Consider the following 24641-nt stretch of genomic DNA (forward strand, 5'->3'; position numbering starts at 1 on the left):
GTCTGCGCGGGAGGGGAGGTCCACGTTTGCCCTGTGCAGCCTCTGGATTCAAGACAGTTTTGCTACCACAGAATAATTCAGCCCAGCAGTTCTCAGAACCCTTTAAACTCTTAGAAATTACTGATAATCCTGAACAGCTTATATTTATGTGATTATGTCTGGCAATATTCTCATGTCAGAGTTTAAAACTGAGGCTTTTAAAGCTGAGAAGTGGGAGAAATTTTTAAAATGTATATATATTAATTATTTTTAACGTAACAATAATAGAACCATTACTTGCTAACATACATAACGTATTTTATGAAAAACAGCTAGCTTCCAAAACTAACTAGTCGGAATGATAGTGTTCTGCATTTTTGCAAATCTCTGGATTCGCGGAAGACCCCGGCATTCTCGTTCCTGCTCTTCCACTTACTCAGCTGCGATCTGTTTAGTTGCCGTATTTAGGTGTAAAGAAATTCTCGTCTCACAAAGATAGTGTAGTTATAAAGGGTTGTATTTGAATAGCCTCTTTCTGATGATTGTGGACATTCTTTTTGGATACTAGATCAAAACTTGACAAGTGGTAATTTTTTTAAAGTTAGTACAATATGGAATCTGAAACCATATCAATGAACTTCTCATATTCTATTACATGAAAGTCCATTAGGCTATCTTGCACTTTGAATGGGTCCTTTACCCTCGCGTGATTTTGTGAACTTATGCATTGGTTATTTGGAAAAGATTGGTTCACCAAGTTACAGAGATCTTCCAAATGTTGACATACTTCATTATACAATATATTATAAATCACATTAATTAGTATCATCATCAATCTCATTGGATTCTTTCAGTATTAGGATGCTGTCAAGCACATAATAGTGGCTACAAGTTTTCTAAAATTCTAATTTTATTTGAAAGCTTGAATTTTATCTTTGGCAACAAACACTGTCAGTTATTATCCTTGAAGTGACAGATTTACTTTATTTATTCTCAGAAGAAAAAAAAAATCTGCCAAGAACCCGAGATGGAATAACCATAGTTTGTCAGTAGTTCTTTTTCAAGTAAAAACTGTGTTCCATGATAAAAGCAGCCAGTTCCATTTACAACTCAAAAAATCAAACAAGTGCTTTCCCTCCAGACAACCACCATACTTCCGTATGCAGCAGAAGGGCTTTGTGCACACTTCCCGTTTGTCACACAGAAGACTGAAAACATGTGCACTTGACGGGAGTGATTTAATGAAAGAAATAACTTGTGCGGCTTAATTAAAGGCACTTCTAAGTGAAACTGACTTCCCCACCCCCTGCAAGTGCCTGGCGGAAGAACACAGTGGCTATGAGAACAGTCTGGTGCCACGGCCTCACTTTGTGCTAAGGCCTCCAGTTCTGCAAACTGGTGCTTTTACATTATCAGTGCAAATACCAGTCTAGTTAAAAAGGGGCGGTGAAACCTTAGTGTAATTACGCAAATAAGGTTGACCTCAAAGAACCTCTGAAGGGGCCGCCAGTACCCGCAGCGGTGTAAGGACTACACTGTGAGAACCACTGATCTAGCCCATCCTCACTGATCCACTCATCCTCTTCCTTCCGGCTGAAATGTGCCCGGCCTTACCCCACCTCCCCACCAGGCTGTCACACTGTAGATATGACGCCCAGGTTCACGACCACTTTCCCAGGGGTCCCTCTTTGACTTCCTAGGTCTGCTCTCATTTTAGCCTCCTCACGTGCCGCATGCACCTCTTCACCGTAATAGTTATCCTACATCGACACCTGTCTTCCTCGCTGGATTCTCAGCACTGGTAGAGCAGGGATGGCTTTATTGGCTATTACATTTTCAGTGTCTGGTGCATAAGTGACTGAACAAGTGTGGGGTTCCAGAGCAGCCATGTGAAGAGCCCTAATGAGCTTAGGCGGAGGTTCCTGTTGACTCGGGACTAACTAGGATGGGTCTGGGGCCTTGAGTAAACTTCAGCTCAGCCAGGCCATCCCGCAAACAGGTTCCATATAAAAAAGACAGCAGGCCCGTGACCGGTATCTGAAATATCTTTTCTTAGCTCTTCCCTGTTTCTGAAAAATTTGTGTGTGTACATGTGTGCATGAGGGAGAATGGGTCTGGAGAAGGGACACTGTCCGTTCTTAATTGCCCCTGTAATGGGAAAAAGCACTAATCATACTTGGAAGTGTCCTGCGGTTCTATGCTTTTATCTCATCCCGTGGAGTCTTTAACAAGAGCTGCTGGTAAGTAGGAAGCTGACTTCCGCTCTAACGCGCTGGCTCCCCGGGTGGAGGTTGGTGAGCGCAAGGATGAGGAGCCTGTCTTTCTCTTCCTCTTTCTCTCTGTGGTGCCCAGCCCAGCACCTGAAGTACAGAAAACATTCAATAAATGTTCATGAAATTGTCGTGTGGCAAGAAGTAAGGCAATGTGGCACAAAGAAGGGAAGGCAAAGGACTTGAGCTGGGAGCTGACCGCTGAGGGTGACACAGCCCACCACCTTCCCTGTCCAGAAGGAGGTTTGGGCACAGCTGGCCAACCTAATGGCTGCTGTTGGCCATGGTTAGCGGCTCTTAGACCCACCTCCTTTTTAATTTCTACATCCACGATGTCCAGGGCCAAACCACTGCACGCTGCTGGGGAAGGGTGGGGGCCCCTCCGTGGTTCTCAGCCTGTGCCATACATTAGGTCCTCCAGGGAGCGTGTGAGAAATGCCACCCCCAGGGAGACCCCCAGGCATCAGTGTTCTCCGAGCTCCCTGGTGAGTCTGATCCTCAGTCGGGACACAGAACCACCAACCAGACAGGAAGGGGGCGCTCAGGTGCTCCTGGGGCTCCCCTACCTCCACGGGAATACCCTGGAGACCCGGTAATGAGTCCCCGAGAAGTTAACACACGGCTGTCGGCCGCCACTGTCGCTGTCACTGCCAGAGAGGAGGGCGGGGATGGGAGTCGGCTCCACGCCCGGACCCAAGCCGCCGGACCGCCTCTGACTGGTCTCGGGCCTGTGCTTGAGCGCGCCTTGCACAACCCAGCTTTAAGGCACTGTGGTCTCCAAATCTGTTCTTCGCACCTTTCAGTCGCTTGAACCAGAGGCAAGTGGAGCGGCATGGGCCCTGGAAGGCCAGGTGTGCGACCAAGTCCCGCTTGCGTGAAACTCCCCGAGGGGGTCCCGTGCCGGGAGTGCTGGGAGCAGTGCTCATAACGGCCCGTGTTTATAGCTCGGTTGTTGCTCAGGAGCCCCCTCCCGCTTCTGCTCCCCACGCGCCCACCCGCCGGCTTCCCGCTAATAGGGTTCTTCAAGCTACTCTCTAGTGGTGGGGCGGACACACCACTCGGGTCCAGTTATGCTGTTAATGGTGTTTACACAGGCGAAGTGCTCAGCTTGTGAGACCACCGAGCCTTAAGGACGGGCAGAACACCTGCTCGGGGCTGTGGTAAATTAACCTTTAGTCGGCTTGCCCTAATTGACCCGGTGCTTCACTCCCAGGCATTCTAAGCATTTAAAAGCACGTAATGAAAGATCTGATTAGCCTGTAACCACGGTGGTTTAAGAGAGCTGATACAGTATTCCTTTTGAAATATCCCACTGAATTAAAGATTATTTAGGAGACACTGGGCTGAACATAAGTTAATTCATTTTGCGTGACATTGGTCTTTAAAATGTGCGCCAAAATGTGTAAACATGAAAGAACCCGCTTTATACTCATGGAACACTTGCTGAAGCACTGACACCCCTTCACTGGCCGGAAGGAGAGGCGGAGCCTGTGTGCCCGGCGGCGCTCATCACTGAGGGACACATGGTGGCCTCGGTGTGTCAACAGACAGGGTTCGCAGGACAGAGGTGCAGAGGCTTCGGAGAGCTCTCCCAGGCTGGGACCGGGCTCCAGCTCTGGCCAGAAGCTTGCTGGCCAGCGGTCAGTGGGTGGATGGCATAGGGTCCGGAGTGGCAGAGACCCAGCTTAAAACCTCAGCTCTCACACCTGCTGGCTTTGTGACCTTGGTCAGCCTCAGCCTCGTCAAGCCTCCATGTTCACATGTGTGAAATGGGAAGGTTATCAGTTTCCAGCTGCCGGGGTTGCTACGAGGATTAACAAAGATAACACAAGCGCAGCACTTGGCACGCAGAAAATACGTAACAAATGTTAGCAGATCAAAACCCAGTCAACCACACAACGACAGAAATAGGACAAGAAGCCCTGAAGAGCCACATGAAATGTTTCAGCTGTTTGAAAGTGTGACTGCCGCCTTCCTCTTCACCCCGTCCGCAAGCCTGCTAGTGACAGTGACCTCAGAGAAAAGTGTACTTAGTGTCATATATGGAGCCTGTCACGTGGCCCTAAAGCTCAAGTGCCCACGGCGAATCTGGGACAAACCTGCAAAATGAGCTGCTGCTCTCAGAGGAGGCTTCTGGAAGCCACGAGAGTCCCTGACTGCCCTTCTGCCCGAGCACACAGTCAGACTCCACTCCCCAGCAGGGCGATGAGGCCACCTGGCTGACTTCTGGGCGACAGAAGTGAGGTCAAGCGCCTGAAAGAGGGCCAGCCCGGAGGGCAGAGGCGAGGCCCAGCTTCTCCCTGCATCGGACTGAGACACGGACGAGGAGTCAGTCCTTACTGCGTGATGCTGCGGAGACCTGTGGTGTGGCTGGAGCGGCTTGCCTGTCCCGGCAGGTACGACACGCTGCTTGCGTCTTTCGCTGGTCTCTGCAGGCGAGCGAAGCGCCATGCCGGCGGGCAGGGGAGCTGCTCCCGCCCCGGGCTCCACGCCTCGCCTCCTGTTGGACCTAAAGGGCCTCGGAGAGCTGGAAGTCTGAAAAGGAGGCCTCCTGCCTCCCCCATGATGACACCAGTGCCCCTGCCCGAGCAGAGACGTGGCTGGGCCGGCCTGTGCTAAGCCTCTGAAGGGAGATGCCAGCTGCCTTTCCCCTCCTCTTCCCGGAGCTTAACTCCTGTGCCGGCTCTGCCACCTCAGCGCACTGCAAAAACTATTTGGTTCAGTCACTTAAACTAGTTCAGTGACTTTGGCCAAGTCCCTTAACTACCTTGGGCATCAGTTTCCTTGTCTGCACAACGGGCATAATGATTCACCAACCCAAGAGGGTTCTCGCAAGGATCAGAAATAACTCTTGCAACACATAGATCACAGTGCCTGGCGCTGGTAGTCACACAACAAAGGTTGTTGCTCTTAAATTTGTGTGCTTGAAACTTGGTGAAGTCCACAAACATTTGTTGAGCACTTGCTACAGGATACAGAGGCGAAAGGGGGGACAGAGCTCTGCTCAGATGCATTTAGGCTCCAGTCCTGACATCGCCTGAACTCTTTCCTCCCCTCCCCTCCCCCTGAACACACACACACACAAACACACACACGCGTGCGTGCACACACATGCACACACAGGCATAATTGGCAAGATGAAGTAGAAAACAAAGAAATGAATTTTCAAAGGGATAAATTCAAAAGGGTATCTGGGGCCAAACTTCTCTTCTCCCAGTTTGTTACACGGAGTCAGGTATCCCTTCCTTAAGGAATTTCTCCCTCTTAGTCCAAGGATTGGCAAGATTCCCTGGTTAGAACCTGGGCAGAAGCAGTCAAACCTCAGAGGGTTCTCAGTCAGTAGAAAAACCAAGTCTTCAGCTGCTGCTTAAGCCTGATTCCTTTGTCTAAAGGAACCTGGGGAGAAGGGAGAAGTCAGAGTTCAGAATCATTGCTCTGTTTCCCAGGCGTGGGGCTGAAAGAAACTGGAATCCTCACAGAGCTGGAGAGGAACAGCTAATTACATGTCTGTGAGTTACCGAAGGTAAAATCTTCAGTGGCCACTCCAAGCACAATATAACAGAGCCTTTAAGGGTGGGCTTAAGGAGATTAATTTACAAAGACTCTACAAGTAGAAGCCTCTAAAATAACTGTAAATGGAAAAAAGATGCTCAAAATCACAGAGTTTAAAAGCTAGGGAAAACTTCAAAGGACATCTAACTCAGATTCTCAAATCTGGAATTGTCACTGGTCCATGATGAAATGCAAACAATTAGGACAATTTCATTTATTTTAAATGACTTATCATTTGTTCTAAGACTATGGTCTTCCTAATTTTTTGGTTGAAGTCATTTACAGAATGATGGCCGTATTTTAGATGGTATCTTGGTTTTGTTTTCTGTCTTGGTACGTCATGTGGTTTATTGTTCTAGGGTAAGTAAAGCAAATTCCAAGTCTCTCTGACATTGCTTTAGGACAGCGCTTGGAGAGCCACACTCTCAGTCCTCTCCTTCACGACATTGGAGGCAAATTGGAACTATGGTCCTGAGTCTTCTACCCACCAAAGTAAGAGTCTTAGGGCCGAAGTTAGGAATTCCGTGCATCAGAGGTATCTGGAAAGATGCCAGGCTTGTTAATTTATAAGCAAATTTGTTTATAAGGACAACTGCCCTCCCACAGCTCCCTGCTACGGGAAGCTGACCCTTGGGCTGGGGTTGAAACATAAGTGGCCGCTGGACTGGACCAGGCTGGAGTGGCCACCAGAGACAGCTATCCTGGGGGTGGATACATACCTGTGAGACGGTCTTTTCTGACAGGCTCTGCCCAGGAAACAACTTCAAGTACTCTTGAGCAGGGAGGCGCCGAGAGAGCCAGGTATAGGTGCAGAGAGTCAGGGAGGAAGAGGGGGTAACACACGGGACACAGGGCTGGAGGGCCTGAGAAGCACCGCAGCGGCAGAGTGCGGGAATGAAGACCTTCGATTCTGGTAACTGAAGTGCAGACAAAACCACTTGGATCCTGGCCTGTCTTGGGTCTTAAAACAGAGCTGCTGCTTGGTTTTCATGAACTTTGCCCGGTCTGTTACCCCCGTGTCATAGTCATAGACGAGTGAACGGCGCACCCCCATCACCTGAGCAAACTTGAAGGAATTCTAGCAAAGTGTGAATCTTGGTCTCAGTATTTACAAATCGGGGCTGCAAGGGCGGAAACATGGTTGGATGACTAGAATCTATCAGGCCGCACAGGGGAGAGGATTCTTCCAGGGAACACAGCTGGGCCGGGTGTAGAGCGTGCAAGGTCAAGGTGGGTGCAGAGTGGTGGGGAGGTCAGTGTGACCAGCGGGAAGCATGTGGGAGGATGGCCGCTGTGAGGCTGGAGCAGTAGGGTCCAGACTGTCAGGGGTCTTCCTGTCATGCTGAGGTTCCGACGAGGTCCTTAAGCGGGGTGGGGGAGGGGCACACGACCCCATTCCCTTCTCCGTTGGCCTCCTTCAGGTTACAAACGCAGTTAATGCTAGAAAAGACAGACTGAGAAGCAGGGGGCCGGGAAACGTCACATCGGCTGCACACACAGGTCTCCTGGAGAAGCAGACAGTCAGGACACAGCCATTGCTCTAGGGAATTGAAGTTGAGGCCTTAAAAAATTTATTTTAAATTCTAGACGGCACCATTTTGCTTTTCACACCTCAGTATTCCAGTTACAGAATTGCCCCCTTTCCTACTTCAAGTTCCCGGGGCTTGAAGAACAGACGTGCAAGGAATATTTTCATATCGTCTTTCTCACATCAATTCAAATGATTGTGTCTAATGAGCCACAGGCCACTGCTCTAAACCAGAGAGCATTAATTCTTCAGGGACCAGAGGGAAGTCAGCATCAGCCTGACACAGGAACCCCTCTGACCACCTATTTAAGTGATGGGATGCTGGTCCTTCATGACGCGTGGCATTGAAAGGCTTGGCTAGCAAGTTGTAGTTAAAGTAATACTAATTATTACAGTTATACTAATTTTTCTTCACTTTGTAGTTAGTAACCATTGTGGCTTAAAAAGACTCTGAATCACTGTGTGATGTGACGGACTTCTCATTGTATGGGCTTCTAGGAATGATTTTTAGAACAAAGTTTGTAAATTTAAGGGGTCTAGAAAGAAGTATGTGATTTGACTTAGGCCCTACAAGTCTAGTTTCATAAACTTTAAATTTATTAGTTGACAAACTAGTGAATATAACATAGCAGAGGTAGACTCACAGACACAGGGAACAAATGAGTGGTTCCCAGCGGGGAGGGGCATGCAGGGGAAGGGGAGGGGGAGGTGCAAACTCCTGGGTGTCCAACAGGCTCAAGGATGCGCCGTGCGACACGGGGAAGACAGCCAATATTTCGTAATAACTGTAAGTGGAAAGTAGCCGTTAAAAATTGTATTAAAAAAGAAACATCTTCCAAACCCAAGGTCATTCAGATTTCATCTCATGCTTTTTTCCAGAATGTTTATAATTTTACTTCTTGTATTTAAGTCTGTTATCCATTCAAGTTAATTTTTTATATTGTATGATGTGATGGTCAAGATCTTTTATTTTCTTTTTATTTCTTCCTTTTCCCCCCTTTTCTGTTCTTTTTTCCCCCCTTTCCCTTTTCTTTTATCCCCCGGCATCAATCTTTGAAAACATTGTCCTTTCTCTATCGAATTGCATTGGTGTCCCTATCAAAACTTAACTGACCCTTCGTTACAGGTCTATTTTTAGACTCTGTTCTATTCCACTGACCTGTATGTCTGTGCCAACACCACAGTCTCTTGATAATTGTGGATTCATGGCAAATTTTAAAATCACGTAACACAAGTCCTGCAGTTTTGTCCTTCTTTGGCTGTTTCTGGGCCCTTTGTACTTTCATATGAATTTAAGAATCAACTTGTCACTTTCTACAAAAGAGGCTGCTGGTATTTCAAATAAGATTGCATTGAACCTATATATTAATTAGGGAAGAATGTATAATATTAAGTCTTTTAATCCATTAATATGGTGTATCTCTCCACTCACCTAGGTGTTCTTTAATTTCTCTCAGTGATGATATATGGTTTTCATTGACCTGGTCTGTATGTAGTTTGTTAAATTTATCTCTAAGCGTTCAATGTTTTTGATCAGATTCTAAATGATACTGTTTTGCTAATTTCATTTTTTGATTGTTTATTGCTAGTATGGAGAAAAACCATTGATTTTTGCTGTTGACCTTGTATCCTGCAGCCTTGCTAAACTCACTTATTAGATCCAGTAACTTATTTCGTAGACTTTTGAGGATTATCTGTCTAGTTTGCAGATTTCTAAGGTTTATCTATCATGGACAGTGAGCTTCTCAGAGACGGCTTGACTTGTTCTTTTCCAATCTGCGTGTCTTTTACTTCTTTTTCTTACTCTATTACTCTAAGATCTCCAAAGCAATGCGCAGTAGAAGTGGTGAGAACTGAAAAGTTTTCCTGTTTCTAATCGTAGTGGGAAAGCATGGACTCTCTCACCATTAAGCGTGACATTAGCACTAGTTTGCTGATGATTATCTCAGCCCCACTATCAAGTTGTGAAGTTGTCTTTCATTCCTTCTCTGCTTGCATATGTACTTAAAAGTCATGAATGGATGTTGAATTTTATTAAATGGTTTCCCCCTATTTATGGTCATAAGCATATGTATTTTGTTTTCAGTCTGTTACTATGGTGAATAATAGTAATTGTTTTTCTTCCATGTGAAACTAACCTTGCATCTCTGGGCTAGACCCACTCGGTCATGACGCGTTGATTTGCTAAGGAGTTTTGCATCGATGTTTTTGAGGGAGAGAGAGGTCTGTGGTTTTCTGTTCTCGTAACGTCTCTGTCTGGTCCTGATGTCAGGTTAACGCGGTGTAATGACCATTGGGATGATTAGGGCTATGGTGGTTTAGGGTACTTGTGAGTGGTCATTAGACTATGATCAGATTTAGCAACAGAAGGAAGTACCATTTCTTTGTGTGATTTATTATAGGTACCATGATTTTATTAATGCATGGGATTATTAGAATCAGAGAATAAACAATTTTATCCAAAAGCAAATAAGGGTCATCAGAATAAAAACAATCGAAAGGGTAAAACCTATTTTAGCAGAAAGGCTCCATGTAAAATCACCTCTAAATAAACATATGGGGAAATGAATAAATCTTATGTCAGGGCTTGGAAAGTGCCTGGCACACTCCTTGGTCATGCCTGTGCTCAAGAAGTTGGAAGGAATTCAAGCAGGGCACTCGGGGATGTTCTCGGCACACCTCTGCTGCTGAGACATGGTGCGAAGTGGGGCTGCAACGGGATCCCCTCGACTGGCCTCATCTTCCTGATTCCCCTCGGCACACCTCAGACTGGCAGTGATGACACCCACCTCCCCACTGAGAGTGTCTGTGGGGAGAAGAGGTGAGGACGCTGATTAAAAGTAATCATTGTTTCAGGAAACAAGGGGTCTGGATCATTGACTGCTACCAAGAGAGAGGCGTGGAGAAGCCCAGTGGGAGCAGGTTGGAGACAGACTCGCAGCCCCAGCCCGGATGCCTGCATTTGTGTGACGAGCAAAGATCTTTGTGTGCTTTGTCAGTCCTGAGAGAGTCTTCTTCCCAAAATAATTACTTTATCTTTGTAGCAAGAAGAGCTCTTATTTTCTGTCTAAATTCACATCTTCAGCTGCCTTGTGGAAGCCCCATCCTTACTAAGGCTTTGGCTGAGATGTTGGCTGCATTCTGCCGCAGTCAAGTCTTCGTCCTCATCTCTTCAGGACATTTTAATCTGGACTTTGAAAGGAGAAGGAGGTTCAGGATCCCATCATGCCTCCAGGATGAAAAAAACTGAACAGAGACGGAGAGAAAAATCACCGTGGTCACTAGCAGGGAGCAGTATGGGACTGAGTAGAGTGGTTTTCTTGAGAAATGGTCACTTCGTCTGTGTCCACCTGCCTGGCTTCCCCTAAAGGCCGAGCCTGAGATGAAGGCTCACATCCAGGCAGTTCACCTGGGCATGTGGTCCCAGGAGGCGAGGGAAAAGCGAAGGAGAAGGAAGCAAAGCCAGCGGCAGCCTGCGTTGCCGAGTTGCCACGGCGTGAGCCGTGCGGGACTTCCTGAGGGTCCACATGAACTGTGTTTCAGAATGTCCACGGGGGATGAAGGAAGGACACATTTATTTATCAGCTCTCATCAGCCCCTCATCAAGACTGGCCCCAGAGTGTCGGCACCCCTGCATTCTGAGTTGTCCGCGTGGGAGAAAGCTACGATGCTGACGGCACAACAGGAGCAGTGAGAGAGGACGGCACAGAGCGCGCTATTCGGGACTCGGACCTCGCCGGAGAGTGGGCGAACCAGACAGGCCTCCGGTTTGGACCGTGGGGTTGGGGTGGAGCACCTGCTTTTTAGCAAGTCAGAGGACAGGCCCTGGGAGGGGCGGGCACAAGTCTGACATGGTGTCGGGACGTCCACTGAGTCCACTCAGATCACAGACGGGAAACTAGAGTGTCACCGAGGAAGTGGATTTCAGAAACCAGCGGACGGCAGGAGGAGTCAAGGAAGGCTGAGACCACCTGCAGGGCGCAGAGGCTCCCAGGCTGCCCCCACCCGCACTTCCAGGCTGACAGAAGCCAGGCTAACGCGCACCAAGCACGGGGTCCCTCTGAACCGACGGTTCACCTGTCCACGTGGTGTGACTCATGGGTTCAGAATGAGGGGATCTGGTGCCGTCGACTGGGCCAAGGGTGACAGACTGGACGTGCCTGATTCTCAGCTCAGCTGCAGCTGAGCAGGAGGCCCCTGCCCTAGGGGGCTGGCACACAGCCCCGACCCTGGTCCAAGCTGACGTAGTCAGCCAGTTGGCCCGCAGACCCCAGGCTAACTGGGCCTCCGGGCCTCGGCTGCCTGGGGGGCCGCCCCGCCAATAACACATAATCCTCTGAGGCCAAAAACAACTCTTAGCCAGCACCAGCAGCTCCCTGGCCTAGGGCAGCGCACACAAGCCGGGAGCCCCTGACTGACGCTCACAGTTCCTCCTTAGTCTCATTTTGGAGGAAAGAGCCATGTTTTATTACAATAGACCAGGATTTCTGTCCCATCACACCACACATAGCAACAATGTAAGCAAATTCATTTAAACAAATTTTCCATTTTGAATCAGTTTAATGTCAACACCTTTCTTTTATGTTGTTCAAAGAATTATCTCAGATTCTCTAGGCTTTCGTGGGGAAAACACACTGAATTGATGTTTTTTATTGAAACAAAGACATCTGAAGCAAATTGAAATTAGACATGTGGTTTTATCCATTGTTGGCTGTGGAGCAATTGCTAGGTTAGCATTCCTTTATTTTCCTTCCAAGGAAAAAATTCCAATCGAATGAAGCTTTGAAAATAGCTAACTGGAAGTGTGAGTGACTTGTTTTGAAAGACGAGGTGACAACAGAAAGTCAAGACTACACATGCTCGTATGTTTCTTAGGGGAAAAATCCCCAATTTAAAGAGACTTGGGCGCAGCTGCTGTTTCTTTGGATAAAATGCATAAGGATGGAGAAGATGGCTTTTCTTAAGGACACAGTAGATGTAAAATTTTGAAAGTGAGTATAAAAAGTGCCACTTTTTTCCTTTTTCAAGATTTTCCCCTCAACTCTGCGTGGTTTTATTATTTGATGTTGGTGCTTTAACACTGTGCTGAGCACACTCAGCTTTCCAGCAGCACCCGGGGACGGCACAGCGGTGCTCCTTCGGGAAGCAGGGGCCTTGCTCCTGCCCGTGGGGTCCTCCGCTTGCTGGACCACTGTTTTCTGACGGCCCCTCAGCTCAGGGGTGCCCTCCCTGGCGCTTCGTCCTGGGCTCCGCCCTGTGCAGTCTCATTTGAACACCTCTCTCCCTGTTCCCCGAGACACGTTGTCCTGGCTTCCCATCCCAGCTCTGGCAGATTCCAATCTGCTCGCCGTCTTTTAAGATGAATCACAGATTACAGCGCTGACGAGCAGCCTAAGTCCCTAAAATAGCTCACACGTGGATCAGGGAGGAAAACTGGGCTAATTGGGTGGCTGAAATCAAGTGGATTTTGTTCAGTAACAGTCACTTGTCCGTCAGGCCCTCTCCTGGCAGCGTCAGCTTCTGAGCACTGTGACAAACACCAGAAGCAAGCAAAAAAGTCTAAGCAATGAGTCAAATAGCTGTCACGGAATCCACATAACTTTATTTCTTTGATTAAATTTCACAAACAGTTATTGAGTATTTTCTGTCTGCCAGACTGTCCTGGGTGGTAGAAATACTGAGATGAATAATTTATCTCTCTCACCTTGTTCCAGAAAGGATCTAAGGCAGCTGGTAGCAGAAACAAATAAAATAAAACGGTCACATACAGGATTTTAAACTCTGGGCAAGGCAAATATGAATTAAAATAGGTCACGTCGAGGGGGAGAAGAGGACATGGATACGTGGCCAGTGGCAGCCTTCATAACTGGGGTGCTTGAGCTGTGGACTTGACCCTCAGTGCACTCAGTGGCCAAGGGGAAAGGGAAGCGTGGTCAGCTACACACTTCCCGTCACGGAAACAGAGAAATTGTGTAGTGACTCGAGAGGAAGGTGAGTAAGACATGTTCCTAATGGCGAGGAATTCGTAATCCAGCGGGAGAGACAGACCGGTAGCGCGCTCTGTAAAACACAGCTGTGTCATGATGATCTGTGTGAAGCGCTGTGGGAAGAGGCCGGGGGAGCCGTTTATTCGGCTTGAGAAGGAGAAGACGCTGAATGCACAATGCCCCAAAAGACGACATGGACAGGAGGGGAGCGTGTGTGAGACGGGGCGGGGGAAGAACACAGTGACTCTGGATTAGCAGGCCCCCACGATGTGCGCATAAAAGTTGCTCCAAGTGACTATTAAAAGACTCCAAGTCAGCAGGGCTGGGGTTGCTCACAAGTGCTCTGAAGTGCTAATTCTAGTGCTCAGGGACCGAACTTTGAGAAACACAGTGTTGTGCAGTGTTGAACAGTGAAAGATGAAGCTGGAAGAGCAGGCTGGGCCCGCTTGGAGGGGCCTCCTCTGCCACAGTTAGAAACGTGGACTTCACAGGTTGGGGGGGCGGCTGGATGCCTTGACGCTTAAGCAGGTGAATGACGCCGTCAGCCCCGTGTGTCTGTGTGTGCACCTGGGTTTCATGTCTCTGTTTTCTGATTACAAACGCAGCAGCTAGAGGATGGAAAGCAGGAAGAAAGAGACCCAAAGGGAACCAGCTAGGAATGCTGCAGGGTCCAAACTGAAGCGGCTCAGGATGGTGCAGGGTGACGGCCGGGGCAATGGAGAGGGGACACCTTTTCCGCAGTGAGCATGAGCCTGTGACTGCCTTCTCAGCCGCAGGCTCACTCTCCTGGTTAGCGTGTTGTTTTCATGTCTTGCCGGCTGTTTGACTGCAGTTTCTGTGAGCGGCCAGCGGCCTGCTGGGAGGGGACCCGGCGGAGCTCGGCCTGGCCCACTTGTGGGCGGCAGGACCACCCGAGGAGCCGGAGGGGCGCGGCTTCTCTTACGGTGACCTCGCGTTGGAAGGGAACATAGTGCGTACAGTTTTTTCGTTTCCCTTTTCATGTTTACACATTTTAAAAAACTTTTAATAAATAGGCAAAATAGAGAAGATAGTAGTGAATCCTCATAACCAATTACTCGGATTCTGCAATTTCAGGATTTTTACATTTTTTTCCAGCTGAACTGAGGTGTAACTACACACTCAGAGTGTACAGTGTGATGCTCTGACATACGCACGTCCGTGAGGTGATCACCACAACCAGGTTAATTCGCACATCCATCCCTCACGTAGTTACCTTTTTGGGGGCTGACAACACTTAAGGTTCACTCCCTTGGTAACTTTCAAGTACACAACAGTGTTACTAACTACAGGCACCGTGCTGCGCGTGAGCTCCCCAGAGCCCAGCCATCTTGTAACTGAGGGCTTACACACTGGGACCGGCCCGTCCCCTTCTCCCATGCCCCCCGACCCCTAGTAACCGCCGTTCTTCTCTGTTTCCAGAATTCCATTTCTTCCTTTCTTTTCTTTCTTTTTTTTTTTTAGATTCCACGTATAAGTGAAACCACACAGTACTTGTCTTTCTGCATCTGGCTTATTTCACTAGTGTGATGTTCTCCAGGACATGCTGGAAATGGCAGGATTTCCTTCTCCCTCGAGGCTCAGTAACATTCCATTCTGCACGTGCACATCACGCCTGCTATATCCGTTCATCCTCTGTCCACAGACGTTTAGACTGTTCCGTGACAGATGACACTGCAAAGGACGTGAGTGTGCAGGTAACTCTCTGAGACACTGGGAAGGGCTCTCTGTGTGTTTATACCCAGGAGTGGAAGTGTTGGATCACGTGGTGGCTCTTCCGTTCTGAGGAGTCCCCATGCTGCTTCCCGTCACGCCTGTGCCCATTTACATTCCTGACAAACTGCATGAGGGTCTCTTCCCTCCACGTCCCGGCCGCCACCTGCTACCTGAGATCGTCTCTGTGGATAAACCCGCTCCACACTTCTTGTTCCCTCTTCGGGGAGAAATCTTGAGATTGCACGCCTTGTCTCAGTCCTGCAAAGCCAGGCTGGGTGCTGATGCCCCCGTTTGCTTTTCTTGGGTGGCACTGACTCCCCAGTGAGTGTGGTTTCTCTCACTTTCTTGCGCAGTCAGGCAGGTTTTCTGCACATGAGCACCAGCCATCTGCAGAGGCTCACACTTGCACCTTCAGGGGACACGCAAGGGGCAGCCACGGGGTGGGGTGGGGGTGGGGGCGAAGCGAGCGGAGCACGCAGGTGCCGGTGAGCCAGGCAGGGGGATCTGCAGGTGAACTGCCCCAGCAGCTCGTGGGCAGGCTCTGTGATGTTCCGTGAAGCCGTTCACAGGGCCCAGCGCCCCTCGACGCCCTCTGAGAGCCCTGCCTGCCCCACTGCAGGCCCTCCCACCGCTCCCGTGCAGCGCACGCCCGGCCCCTGCTCTGGATGGGGCGAGACAGACGTGGGCCCCTCAGGCAGCATCCCTCCCAGCGCTCACTGTGCCCCGCGCATGGAGCTGCGCCACCCTGGGGACGAGGTGACGTGGGGGAGGCGACACCATTCCTCTCACTCTCCTCAGTGTGCCCGGGGTCGGGGCTGTGCGGGCACCTCTCCTCCGGACTCCCGGACCACCGCGAAGGCTCCCGCATGTGGGTGGCTGTCAAAAGTGCTGTTCTTTGCAGGGAATACAAGAGAAAACTCCTGTTTCATCATTTTGCTGACGTCACTCCCACGGGCTTTCATTTGTCCTAAGAAAATGGGTGATAATGTCCAGTTCACTAGATTCTGCGAGCATAACGTCTCCCCCTCAAAAATGGGAATGAACCCTGGCACTTGGCGTCAGAGCTCACGCAAAGCAGCTGCCTGGCGCCGGCCGCGTTCTCGCACAGACACCGATCGTCCTGTCTCCACTCCTGCTGGCGGGGTGTTTCTGAGCGTCTAGCCTGTGGTCCAGTCCATCACTTCACTTACAGTGTAGGAGCCGCTGAGCGTAGTCCCAAGACAAAGTCAGGTGAATAGCACTGGACTAGGACCCACTGAGCACGCCCGTGGTGAGCGGGGCAGTGGCCTCGCAGAGATGGCCCCGTCCTCGTCCCCAGCACCAGTGGCTCTCACATGCAAAAGGGAGAGTGTGGTTTGCTGGCATTGCTGTCACAAAGTACCACAAACTGGGTGGCTTAAACAGCAGAGATGCCTCCTCTCACGGTTCTGAAGGCCAGAAGTTCAGAGCCGAGACGTCAGCAGGGTCGGTTCCTCCCGGGGACTGGCCTCTCCCTCTGGCTTGGAGGTGGCTGCCTTCTCCCAGATTTACTCGCATCATCTTCCCTCTACGTGTGTCTGCGTCCCAATTCCCCCTTTAATAAGGGTCGGCCATAGCAGGTTAAGGCCCCCCATGGCCCTGGTCCTCACTGATCACATGCACAAGGACCCTCTTTCCAAGTAAGCTCACGTTCTGCGGTTGAAGACCTCAGCATAGGCGTCTGGGAGGCACAGTTCAACCCATGACAAAAGACTCTGCAGTCATGATTCACATTAAGGGCAGTGAGGTGGGGAGGTTATCCTGAATTATTCACATGGACCCAGTCTAGTCACACGTGTCCTTACAAGCAGAACCTTTCCCTCTGTGGTCGTGAGAGGGAGTTGTGATGGCAGAAGAGGGCGCAGAGCGAGCACGTGGCTGCTTTGAAGACGGAGGGGCCACAAGTCGGAAACGCCGGCGGCCCAGGAAGCTGAGAAGGCGAGGAAGCAGGTTCTCCCCCAGATTCTCGCCTCCAGACGGAGCTCAGGCAGCCGAAGCCTTGCTCCTGCTTAGCCTGGTGAGGCCTGCTGTCAGGCCTCTCACCTGCAGAACCAGAAGAGAACACATTGGTATTGTCTAAGCCACTAAGTCTGGGGTAATCTGTAGCAGCAGCCATCAAACACGAACACAGGTCCCTCCCAGTCACAGCCCCTAATTCTCCATGCGTCTCCCACCCTCCGTAAGGGTGCCTCCCTTCTGGGAGCCACTCTCCGCAGAGCTTCCCCAAGGCCCACCACAGCCACAAATCGGACCCGAGCCACGTCAAGTGTCAGGCTCCTCACAGTGTCTGCCAGCCCCTGGCTGAGGTCGCAGACCCTCCCGCCTGCACTGAGCTGACAGGAGCAGACAGTCACTCCCAAGATCTTGAGCGAAGAGGCGCTAGGACCAGGAGCTGGGAGCTGGTTGCTGTAGAGATGATGGAGTCTGGAGAGAAGGCCCACGGGCTGGTGGCACTGAGGTTCGGAGGGCTGTGTGGTTCTGCTCACCCCAGTTTGCAGCAGGTTTGCACGACTTGCTGGAGAGCCTGAGCACTTGCATTTGCTACCCCAGGAAGTCCCACCAAGACGCGCGCAGAGGAGGAGGAGAGGGGGGTGCGGCAAAGGCCGGGGCCGGGTGCTGCCCCCAGCCCCGGTGTGGGAGAAGCCAAACTCCTGGCTGCAGGGAGTCTCCGAGGGGTTTCTGGGCTCAGCACTACAAGGAAATGTTGTCCAACGACTCCGTGGTGTTTTTTCTGTGAATTCAGTAACCAATTTCTGGAGGCTTTGTTTTCTTCCAGAAGAGCCAAACCACACGTGTCCTCTTGAGGGCGCTGCCTGCACCGCAGGGCCTCATCTCTCCTTACACAGAGGATTGGCCAAATAGTCGACTGCCACTCGGGGCTTTGGTTTTGCATTGTTTTGTTTTGTTTCAATCTGTTTGATTTTTGAAAGCTGTTAAGATGTGGATTGGAAACTCTCAGACGATCTGACCCTCTCCGGTGTCAGGATGCAAACACCCCCTCCCTGCTTAAACAAGGCTCTGGTCTTTCCTTTGCATCTGTTCCATCAGGAACTGCTGGAGACGAAAGCAAGTGTCTGAGAAGAGCAAGTGTGACATGTGGCTCGCTCACTCTCAGGAGCACACCTGCCTGCCAAGCGAGGCCGCGGGGCAATCTGGAACCAGTTACCATGCGAACGTTTTACTTCAAAGCCAGGTCACCTGACTTGCCTTTCTATGTATCGCCTGTCTGGACTTCTTTTTCAGTATTAAGATGCCCCTAATGAAGCACAGGTGACCTGAGCTTGGAGGTGAGTGCTGGGCAAGGAGTTTGCCAAACGGACTTAGAGGGAAAGCGCTCTGTGTCCTCTGGCCTGTGAGGCTGCAAAGCCACCACCACAGAAACCGAGCCCCAGCTCTGGAGGGAAAGGAAGGGAAGGGAGGCTGGTGGTGTTCTGATGCCCAAAGCCCTGTCCTCGGCTTTAAGATGTGGCAAATACGCAGTACGTTTCTGCACTGACGTGCAGGGCGGGCCACTGTCCGGTGTGTTGAAAGGTCTCAGATAGAAGATGCTGGAGAGCAGGCCTGTGCCTGGGGGACTTGCTCTCCCCTGTGTCCCCCAGGCAGGGACCTGGCAAAGGCCTTGAGATGACTGACAGGTGACGGGGGCAGAAAATAAAGTGTACAAGCACCTGGAGGTACCAGGTGGCCGGCGAAGGCACACACCGTCAGGGCAAGCACGCAGACTCGGCCTGCGCTGCCGGCTGCCGTGTGTGCGGCAGGCGCCGCACTTTCTTACACGCCTTCACAGACGCTGTCTTGTACTGCTTTTCTGAGAAACCGGGGAAGATGCCCCCATCTTTTCCGTCCTACGGAGGAGGGCGGGGGGCCCGAAGGGCTGCCTGACTCACTACGACGCTGAGGAAGTGAGTCTCGGCGTTCACCTGCCTCCAATGCAGGGCCTCAAGCTCAGAGGCCGCAGGGAGCACGCAGCACTTCTGGGGGACCAGTGGCCGGGAGGGCGCACGCCCTGCCCCGCCCAGGGGCCGCGGCCCTCAGCAAGGGCAGGGCGCTGCCATCCAGCACCCAGGCCCAGCGGTGCCAGAGCCTTCTAGTTTTCCACTCCCCAAAAGGGATTTTGTGTATTATTATTTTGTGTTATTCAAAACAACTTACCCAAAACTGAAAACAAATCAAACCCAGCTTTGTGGGCCTTAAGCAACGTGCCTTAAGGCCCTGCCCTGTGTTCCCGCCCATCTGCAGCGTGTGCTGGTGGCTCGTTTCATGTTTACGGAGCACCTGCTGCGTCAAGGAGCTGTGCTGGGGGCTGGGGACAGGCACAGTCCCTACCGAGGGGAGCCGCTCTGCTGGTGGGCGACCCCTGTGCTCCTGTCCACGGGGCCTGCGCAGACGCGGCTTCCAGCCCTGAGCCCCGCTGGCTGCTGGGGCTTAAACAAAACACCACACATGTGCACAAGAGTGTGAATGTACTTAATGTCGCTGACTGCACAATTAAAGCTGGTTAAAATGGTCAATTTTGTTATCTGTACTTCACAACCATAAAAAATTCATGCTGAAAAAGAACCTAATTTTTATCCTTCACCAAGACGCACTCTAAATGAGAAGAGAAAACGTAGTGCTGTCAAACACTTCAACTCGACAAATACATGAGCACCGCCTGTCATCAAGCACCATGCAAGGTGCCGGGAACATAAGGCTGAGGTAATCAGTCCCCGCTGCGAATGTAACCTCCACCCGAGCTGAGAGCGATGTTGGGAGCAGCCTGGGTTTTGCAGCTGATAACGGCGAGCTCCCGGCAGGCCCTCTAGAAAGGGATGTGTCTACTTCACCGGAGCCCGCGGCAGCCGGGGGAGCAGACGGGTACCAACCCCGGGGTCCAGAGCCGGGAGAGGCAGTGGGGCAGTCAGCAGCTCACCCTGGTCACGCAGGGTTGGAGGCCGGAGAAGCCAGGTGCTGAGCCCAGAGCCCAGGCCGGGGGAGTCCTCGGCCCCGTGTACCCAGTCTGCAGGGGTCTGGGGAGGCAGGGGGTGCGCAGGACCAGGGTGTTGGTGCCGCACCCCAGGGCGGGTAACGTGCCACGTGTCCCCTGTTCCAAACGCAAGGCAGTGTCACAGAGGGCGTTGTCTTCGTCCACTGGAGCCGCCAGAACAAAAGCCCGCAGACTGGGTGGCTTGTAAACAGCAGAAATGCATTCCTCACAGATCTGGGGGCTGACGCCTGCGAGCAGGGCGCCCGCCTCGTGCTCCTCCAGGCCACAGGCCTCCCTCACCCCCTCAGCAGAGGCGGGAGGGAGCCCGGTGGGGGCTCTTTAACAAGAGCACTGACCCTATTCGAGGCTCCACGCCCCAGGACCACCCCCTTGGGGGTCAGGAGCCCAACACGTGTGTTCTGGGGGACACGAAGATCCAGCCCATAGAAGTCCCTGCTGCCAGTTCCTAAAGGTTGAGGGATGGACGAAACGGGAGGGACATTCTGGTCACCCGGGGGGAGGGCCCCACACCCTGGGGCCCTCAGCACCAGCTGTGGCCAGGGAAGGGTGACCCTCGCGACGTGGGGGCACCTCTGAGGGAGACGGCGGCTGCGGCAGGGCTTGGGGGCCCGCAGGGGGCTTGTGGGGCCCACCACCCAGAACAGGACCAGAAGAAAACGCCAGGGCCACCTGGCAGCCGAGGGCGCGCAAGTTGAAGCCTCTTGAAATAGCGGGAAGGTCAACTGCCGAGGGCAACTGGAGGGTCTGCTGGCACCCGGGGCGGAGGCACGAGGCGTGCCTGGATGCAGCTGCCGCAGCCGTTTCGGGCCTGACCTGACCTGTAGATGCAGGGGTGCGACCCCAGCCAGGGTGGCCAGGGCGCCCCACGTCAGTCTTTCAACTAACACTGAGCCCCTGCGAGTGCTGTGCTGGGTCATTTTTTTAAAAATTTTTACTTAAAACATTTTTTTTAATCAAATCTTTTTCTTTCAAGGAGAGATGATTCAGTATTATATCAGTTTCAGGTGTACAGCTGAGTGCTGCAGTGGTTTTCCGGGCCATGCTCTGTTTTTGAAGCTGGGGACACAGCAGTGAACAAAACAGGTGGGCTCCCCGCCCCCACGGAGTTCCTTTTGTAGGTAGAGTTGATTATCTGACGAGATAATACACAAGGAAACAGGAAGCCATAAGAAATGTTCAGAGAGTGACAAGAAAATGAAGAACGTAGTGGAGAGCTCAGTGCGTGACAGTGGTCACTGGTCCAGATAGAATCGTCAGGGAAGGCCTCTCTGGGGAGGTGACATCTGAGCTGAGACCTGAATGAGAGGACGGGGTGGGCTTGCGCTGCAGTGCAGAAGGCAAAAGGGGAGGTGGGCAGATGCAATCTTGATCTCCCCACAGCTCTGAACACATCTGTCTGAGGAGAGGAGGAAGGTCAGTGGGGTCGGTGCAGACAGCTGGGGAAGGAAATGTAAGAGATGAGGTTGGGAGGGACCAGGTCGTGTTGGGCCTTGCCGGCTCCAGGCTATAAATGTACTGGAGGAGGCTTAGCACTTCATCCAGAAAGGAAGAGATTCCTGGACCAGCTGGGAAGGGTCCAGGGAAAATCAGCTGGGCCACAGGTGAACTTCTATGAGGCTGGTTGAGAGTCCAATGTGCAGAGTCCTGGACACGCGCCCCAGCCAGGGGTGGAGGGTGGGGCTGGGGCAACACAGGACAAGATCCTGGGAAGGTTAATAGGGCCTCTGGGAATTTCAGCGCCTCCTGGGGAAGAGAAACCAAAGCCCCAGTAACTGCTAAGTGAGAACGCTGGCAAACTGAAGAGGGTGTAGTGCAGGGAGGGTTTGGGGGAAAGGGGATGGTGGGGGGCCCTGGCAATACGGCTGATTAGGGCGCCACCTGCTGGTGGGCTGCGGCGGCGGCGGCGGCTGCTGCTGCTGGTCTCCTGGTCTTGGTCAGGTCAACCTCAAGTGGAGGCCAGGAGGGGATTTGTAACAGCATTTATGATTGGACTCTTGCTGTCTTAATTTTGTTTGATGCATGAATACAACAGATGCTAAATTCCAAAGGGCTCACTATGAAGAAATTTCAAAGTAGTATGAAGAGCATAGAAAACAACTCTTAAATTCCTCAACCACTGGGAAAGGCAAGAGGGCTGCGCAAAGGGAATTTTCGCAGTGAGCACCTGACCAGTCCCGCCAGGGCTGGTGGGAGGGGCTGCTCCTTGCATCAAGCCTAGAGAGACTCTGAGGAGAATGCTTGGAGAGCTTGCTCAGCTCCTGCATAGAAAGACACTGGACTGGGATCTGACGTCTGCCTGGAAGCTCCAACAGGCTCGAAATGGGCGGGCTGGCTGCCCTGGAAAGGAGAGTGAAAGAGAAGCGGTTGCTGCTTCAGGCAGAGTTAGTGGGGGCAAAGTATGCGTGCGTGTGTGTCCTGATGTGCTGGGAAAGAGACAGAAGAGCTTTTATTATCGTGGTGAGGTTGTTGAAGTTGCTGCTTTTCAAAGAAACAGCAAGTATTGATGGACTAGCCAGGTATAATAAACATCACGATATGAAATACTGTATTTCCCAAAGTGGACGTGTATTTTTTCTGATTATAAAAATGCTGCCTGCTAATCAAAATTCAAACAGCTCAGACATACACACGAGCAGAAAATGGGTTTCCCCTCTACTCCCCACGCTGATCCTCCAGATGGACACTCAGCGCGCGCCTGCGGCCCGGGGTGCGCTCTGCGCTGTGACCAGCAGGTGGCAGCACACCACTGCGCTACAGGGACCCAGAGCAGAACCGATCCGAGAGGCAAGTTCTGCCCAGCAGAGCGCTTCGTAAAGCAGCTTTAAAACAATGTTTAAGTGTTTAAAAATGGTGTCAGGGAAAACCTCCTAACGATTTTTTTTGTATGTTTAGAAATGGTCAGTTCTTGCCATTGTGCCCTAGGTTGTTGCCCCTAAGCCCTGAGCTTTTGAGAGCAAAGAAGAAAGAGTTTAGAAATCAGAGGGAACGTGTCGGCGCGCGTACCTGGAGGGCCCGGGGCTGCTCCCGGGGAGGGTGTTGCCGCGGCCCCGCGAGGCCCGGGGGACAAGGCCGCGCCGGCGCTCAGGGGCGTCTGCGCGGCGGGAGACGCGGCCTCGTCCGCCCGCGGCAGCGCCGGGCCTGTTTCCGCTCTGCCTTCGGCCCGGGAGGCAGCGCGGGTTCCCCTCGGGAGCCGGACTCCCTCAGCCAACTGTCTGCGCCGCGGACCCGCCAGCCCGTCAGCCTGCGCGGCCTCTGGGTCCCCCCGGGCGTCTTCAGGAGGCAGCGCGCAGCTGCCCCGCTTCGGGGCGGCCCGGACGCTGACTTCGCCGGCAGCCGCCCCCGGTCTGCGGCGCTGGCTCCGGGGAGCCGCGCAAGCCGCCGAGGTCCCCCCGCGAAGGGCACGTCCCACCCCGCGGGGCCTGGCGGTGCCCGCGCCCCCGCGCCCCGGCTCCCCGCCCCCGGAGAGCGCGCCGCCTCAGCGCCGCCTGAGGCGCAACGGGGCGCGGCCAGCAGGAGGCGGGCAGGCCGGCGCTCACGGCAGCCGGTGCGCGCGCCAGGGCCGCCCCGTTGCCCGGAGGACGCCCTCAAGTGAGGAGAGGCTGGGCTTCTCGCCTCGGGCCTGAAGCCGCTCGGTGAGCGCGACAGGACGGGCAGGCACGGTCCCCGTCCCCCTGACGCCCCCAGCCCCCCCCCCACCCCCGCTCACCGCCGGCCTGGGGGCGGGGGAAGGGGCGGCCAGGCTGGAGAGGGGCGTCGGGGCCGGGGGGCCTCTCGCCCCGCTGCCGCCGAGGCCGCCGGGCCCCGCAGACCGCACCTGGCTCAGCCCCCCTCCCCGGAGCCGTCAACCGCCGCACACACGGTCACTCCCGGGGGCGCCGCCCCGCGCCGCCGCAGGCCTTGCGCACCGGAGCGCGCAGTGGCTCCGGGAGGGGTGGGCAGTCCACCGCACCGGCGGAGGGGGCGAGGCTCGGCAGAGCCAGGTGGGCGGTGGGCGCCCCGCACAGCGGAGCGCCGGCTCCCTGCGGGGCCCCTTCCCGGGACCTGCATCCCGGAGCCTCCCGCCGTGTGCGCGTGGGCCTCTCGATCTCAGGGCAGTCTCCAGTGAAGGGGCTCTCGGGCGGCTCCTTCTCATTCTGCGTCCCCTGCCGCCCCCAGACCCACTGCTGCCCCACCACCACTGTCTGCAGCCCCCGCCCCGAGGGCCAGGCCGGTCTGAGGATGGAGACACCTGCCTCCGTGTCCAGGGCGACTTTTCACCCTGTCCACCCCCAGTCCGTGCCCACCCCTTTCCTCCAAACACCTCCTTTTCCTGTTGCCTAGAGATGTTTGAGGTCTGACAGTTTCTGCCAAGGTCGCTGACGAGCCTCAGATGGTGGCCAGTGGGCCGCCCCGCTGCTCGCAGGGCGGGCCCCTCGCTTCCCGGGCCGGCATTCCCCACCTGGGTCCATGGACTTTCAGGGCACTAGAGCCCGCAGTGCTGGCCAAGGGCAGGCCCACGCTCCACCGCCCTCTCCGGGGCCCACCCGAGGACCCCTAGGGCTGGTGCTGGGTGTGGGAGCAGTGTGCAGGGCGTGTCTCCAGCCTTC

At 53.0% G+C, this 24641-nt stretch overlaps 1 protein-coding gene across 1 annotated transcript; it reads right to left on the minus strand.

The window, feature by feature from the left end:
- Positions 1-474: 474 nt before the first annotated feature.
- Positions 475-24102, minus strand: LOC123615488 (uncharacterized). Its single transcript, XM_074371192.1, has 3 exons — positions 23910-24102; positions 23059-23529; positions 475-17111 (listed from the first exon to the last, which is right to left on the minus strand). The coding sequence occupies exons 1-3, from the start codon at positions 24100-24102 to the stop codon at positions 16870-16872; spliced, it is 906 nt and encodes a 301-aa protein (XP_074227293.1). The 3' UTR covers positions 475-16869.
- Between the last annotated feature and the right edge of the window lie 539 nt (positions 24103-24641).

Source organism: Camelus bactrianus, chromosome 9 (assembly GCF_048773025.1).
Source record: "Camelus bactrianus isolate YW-2024 breed Bactrian camel chromosome 9, ASM4877302v1, whole genome shotgun sequence".
NCBI classification, from domain to species: Eukaryota; Metazoa; Chordata; class Mammalia; order Artiodactyla; family Camelidae; genus Camelus; species Camelus bactrianus.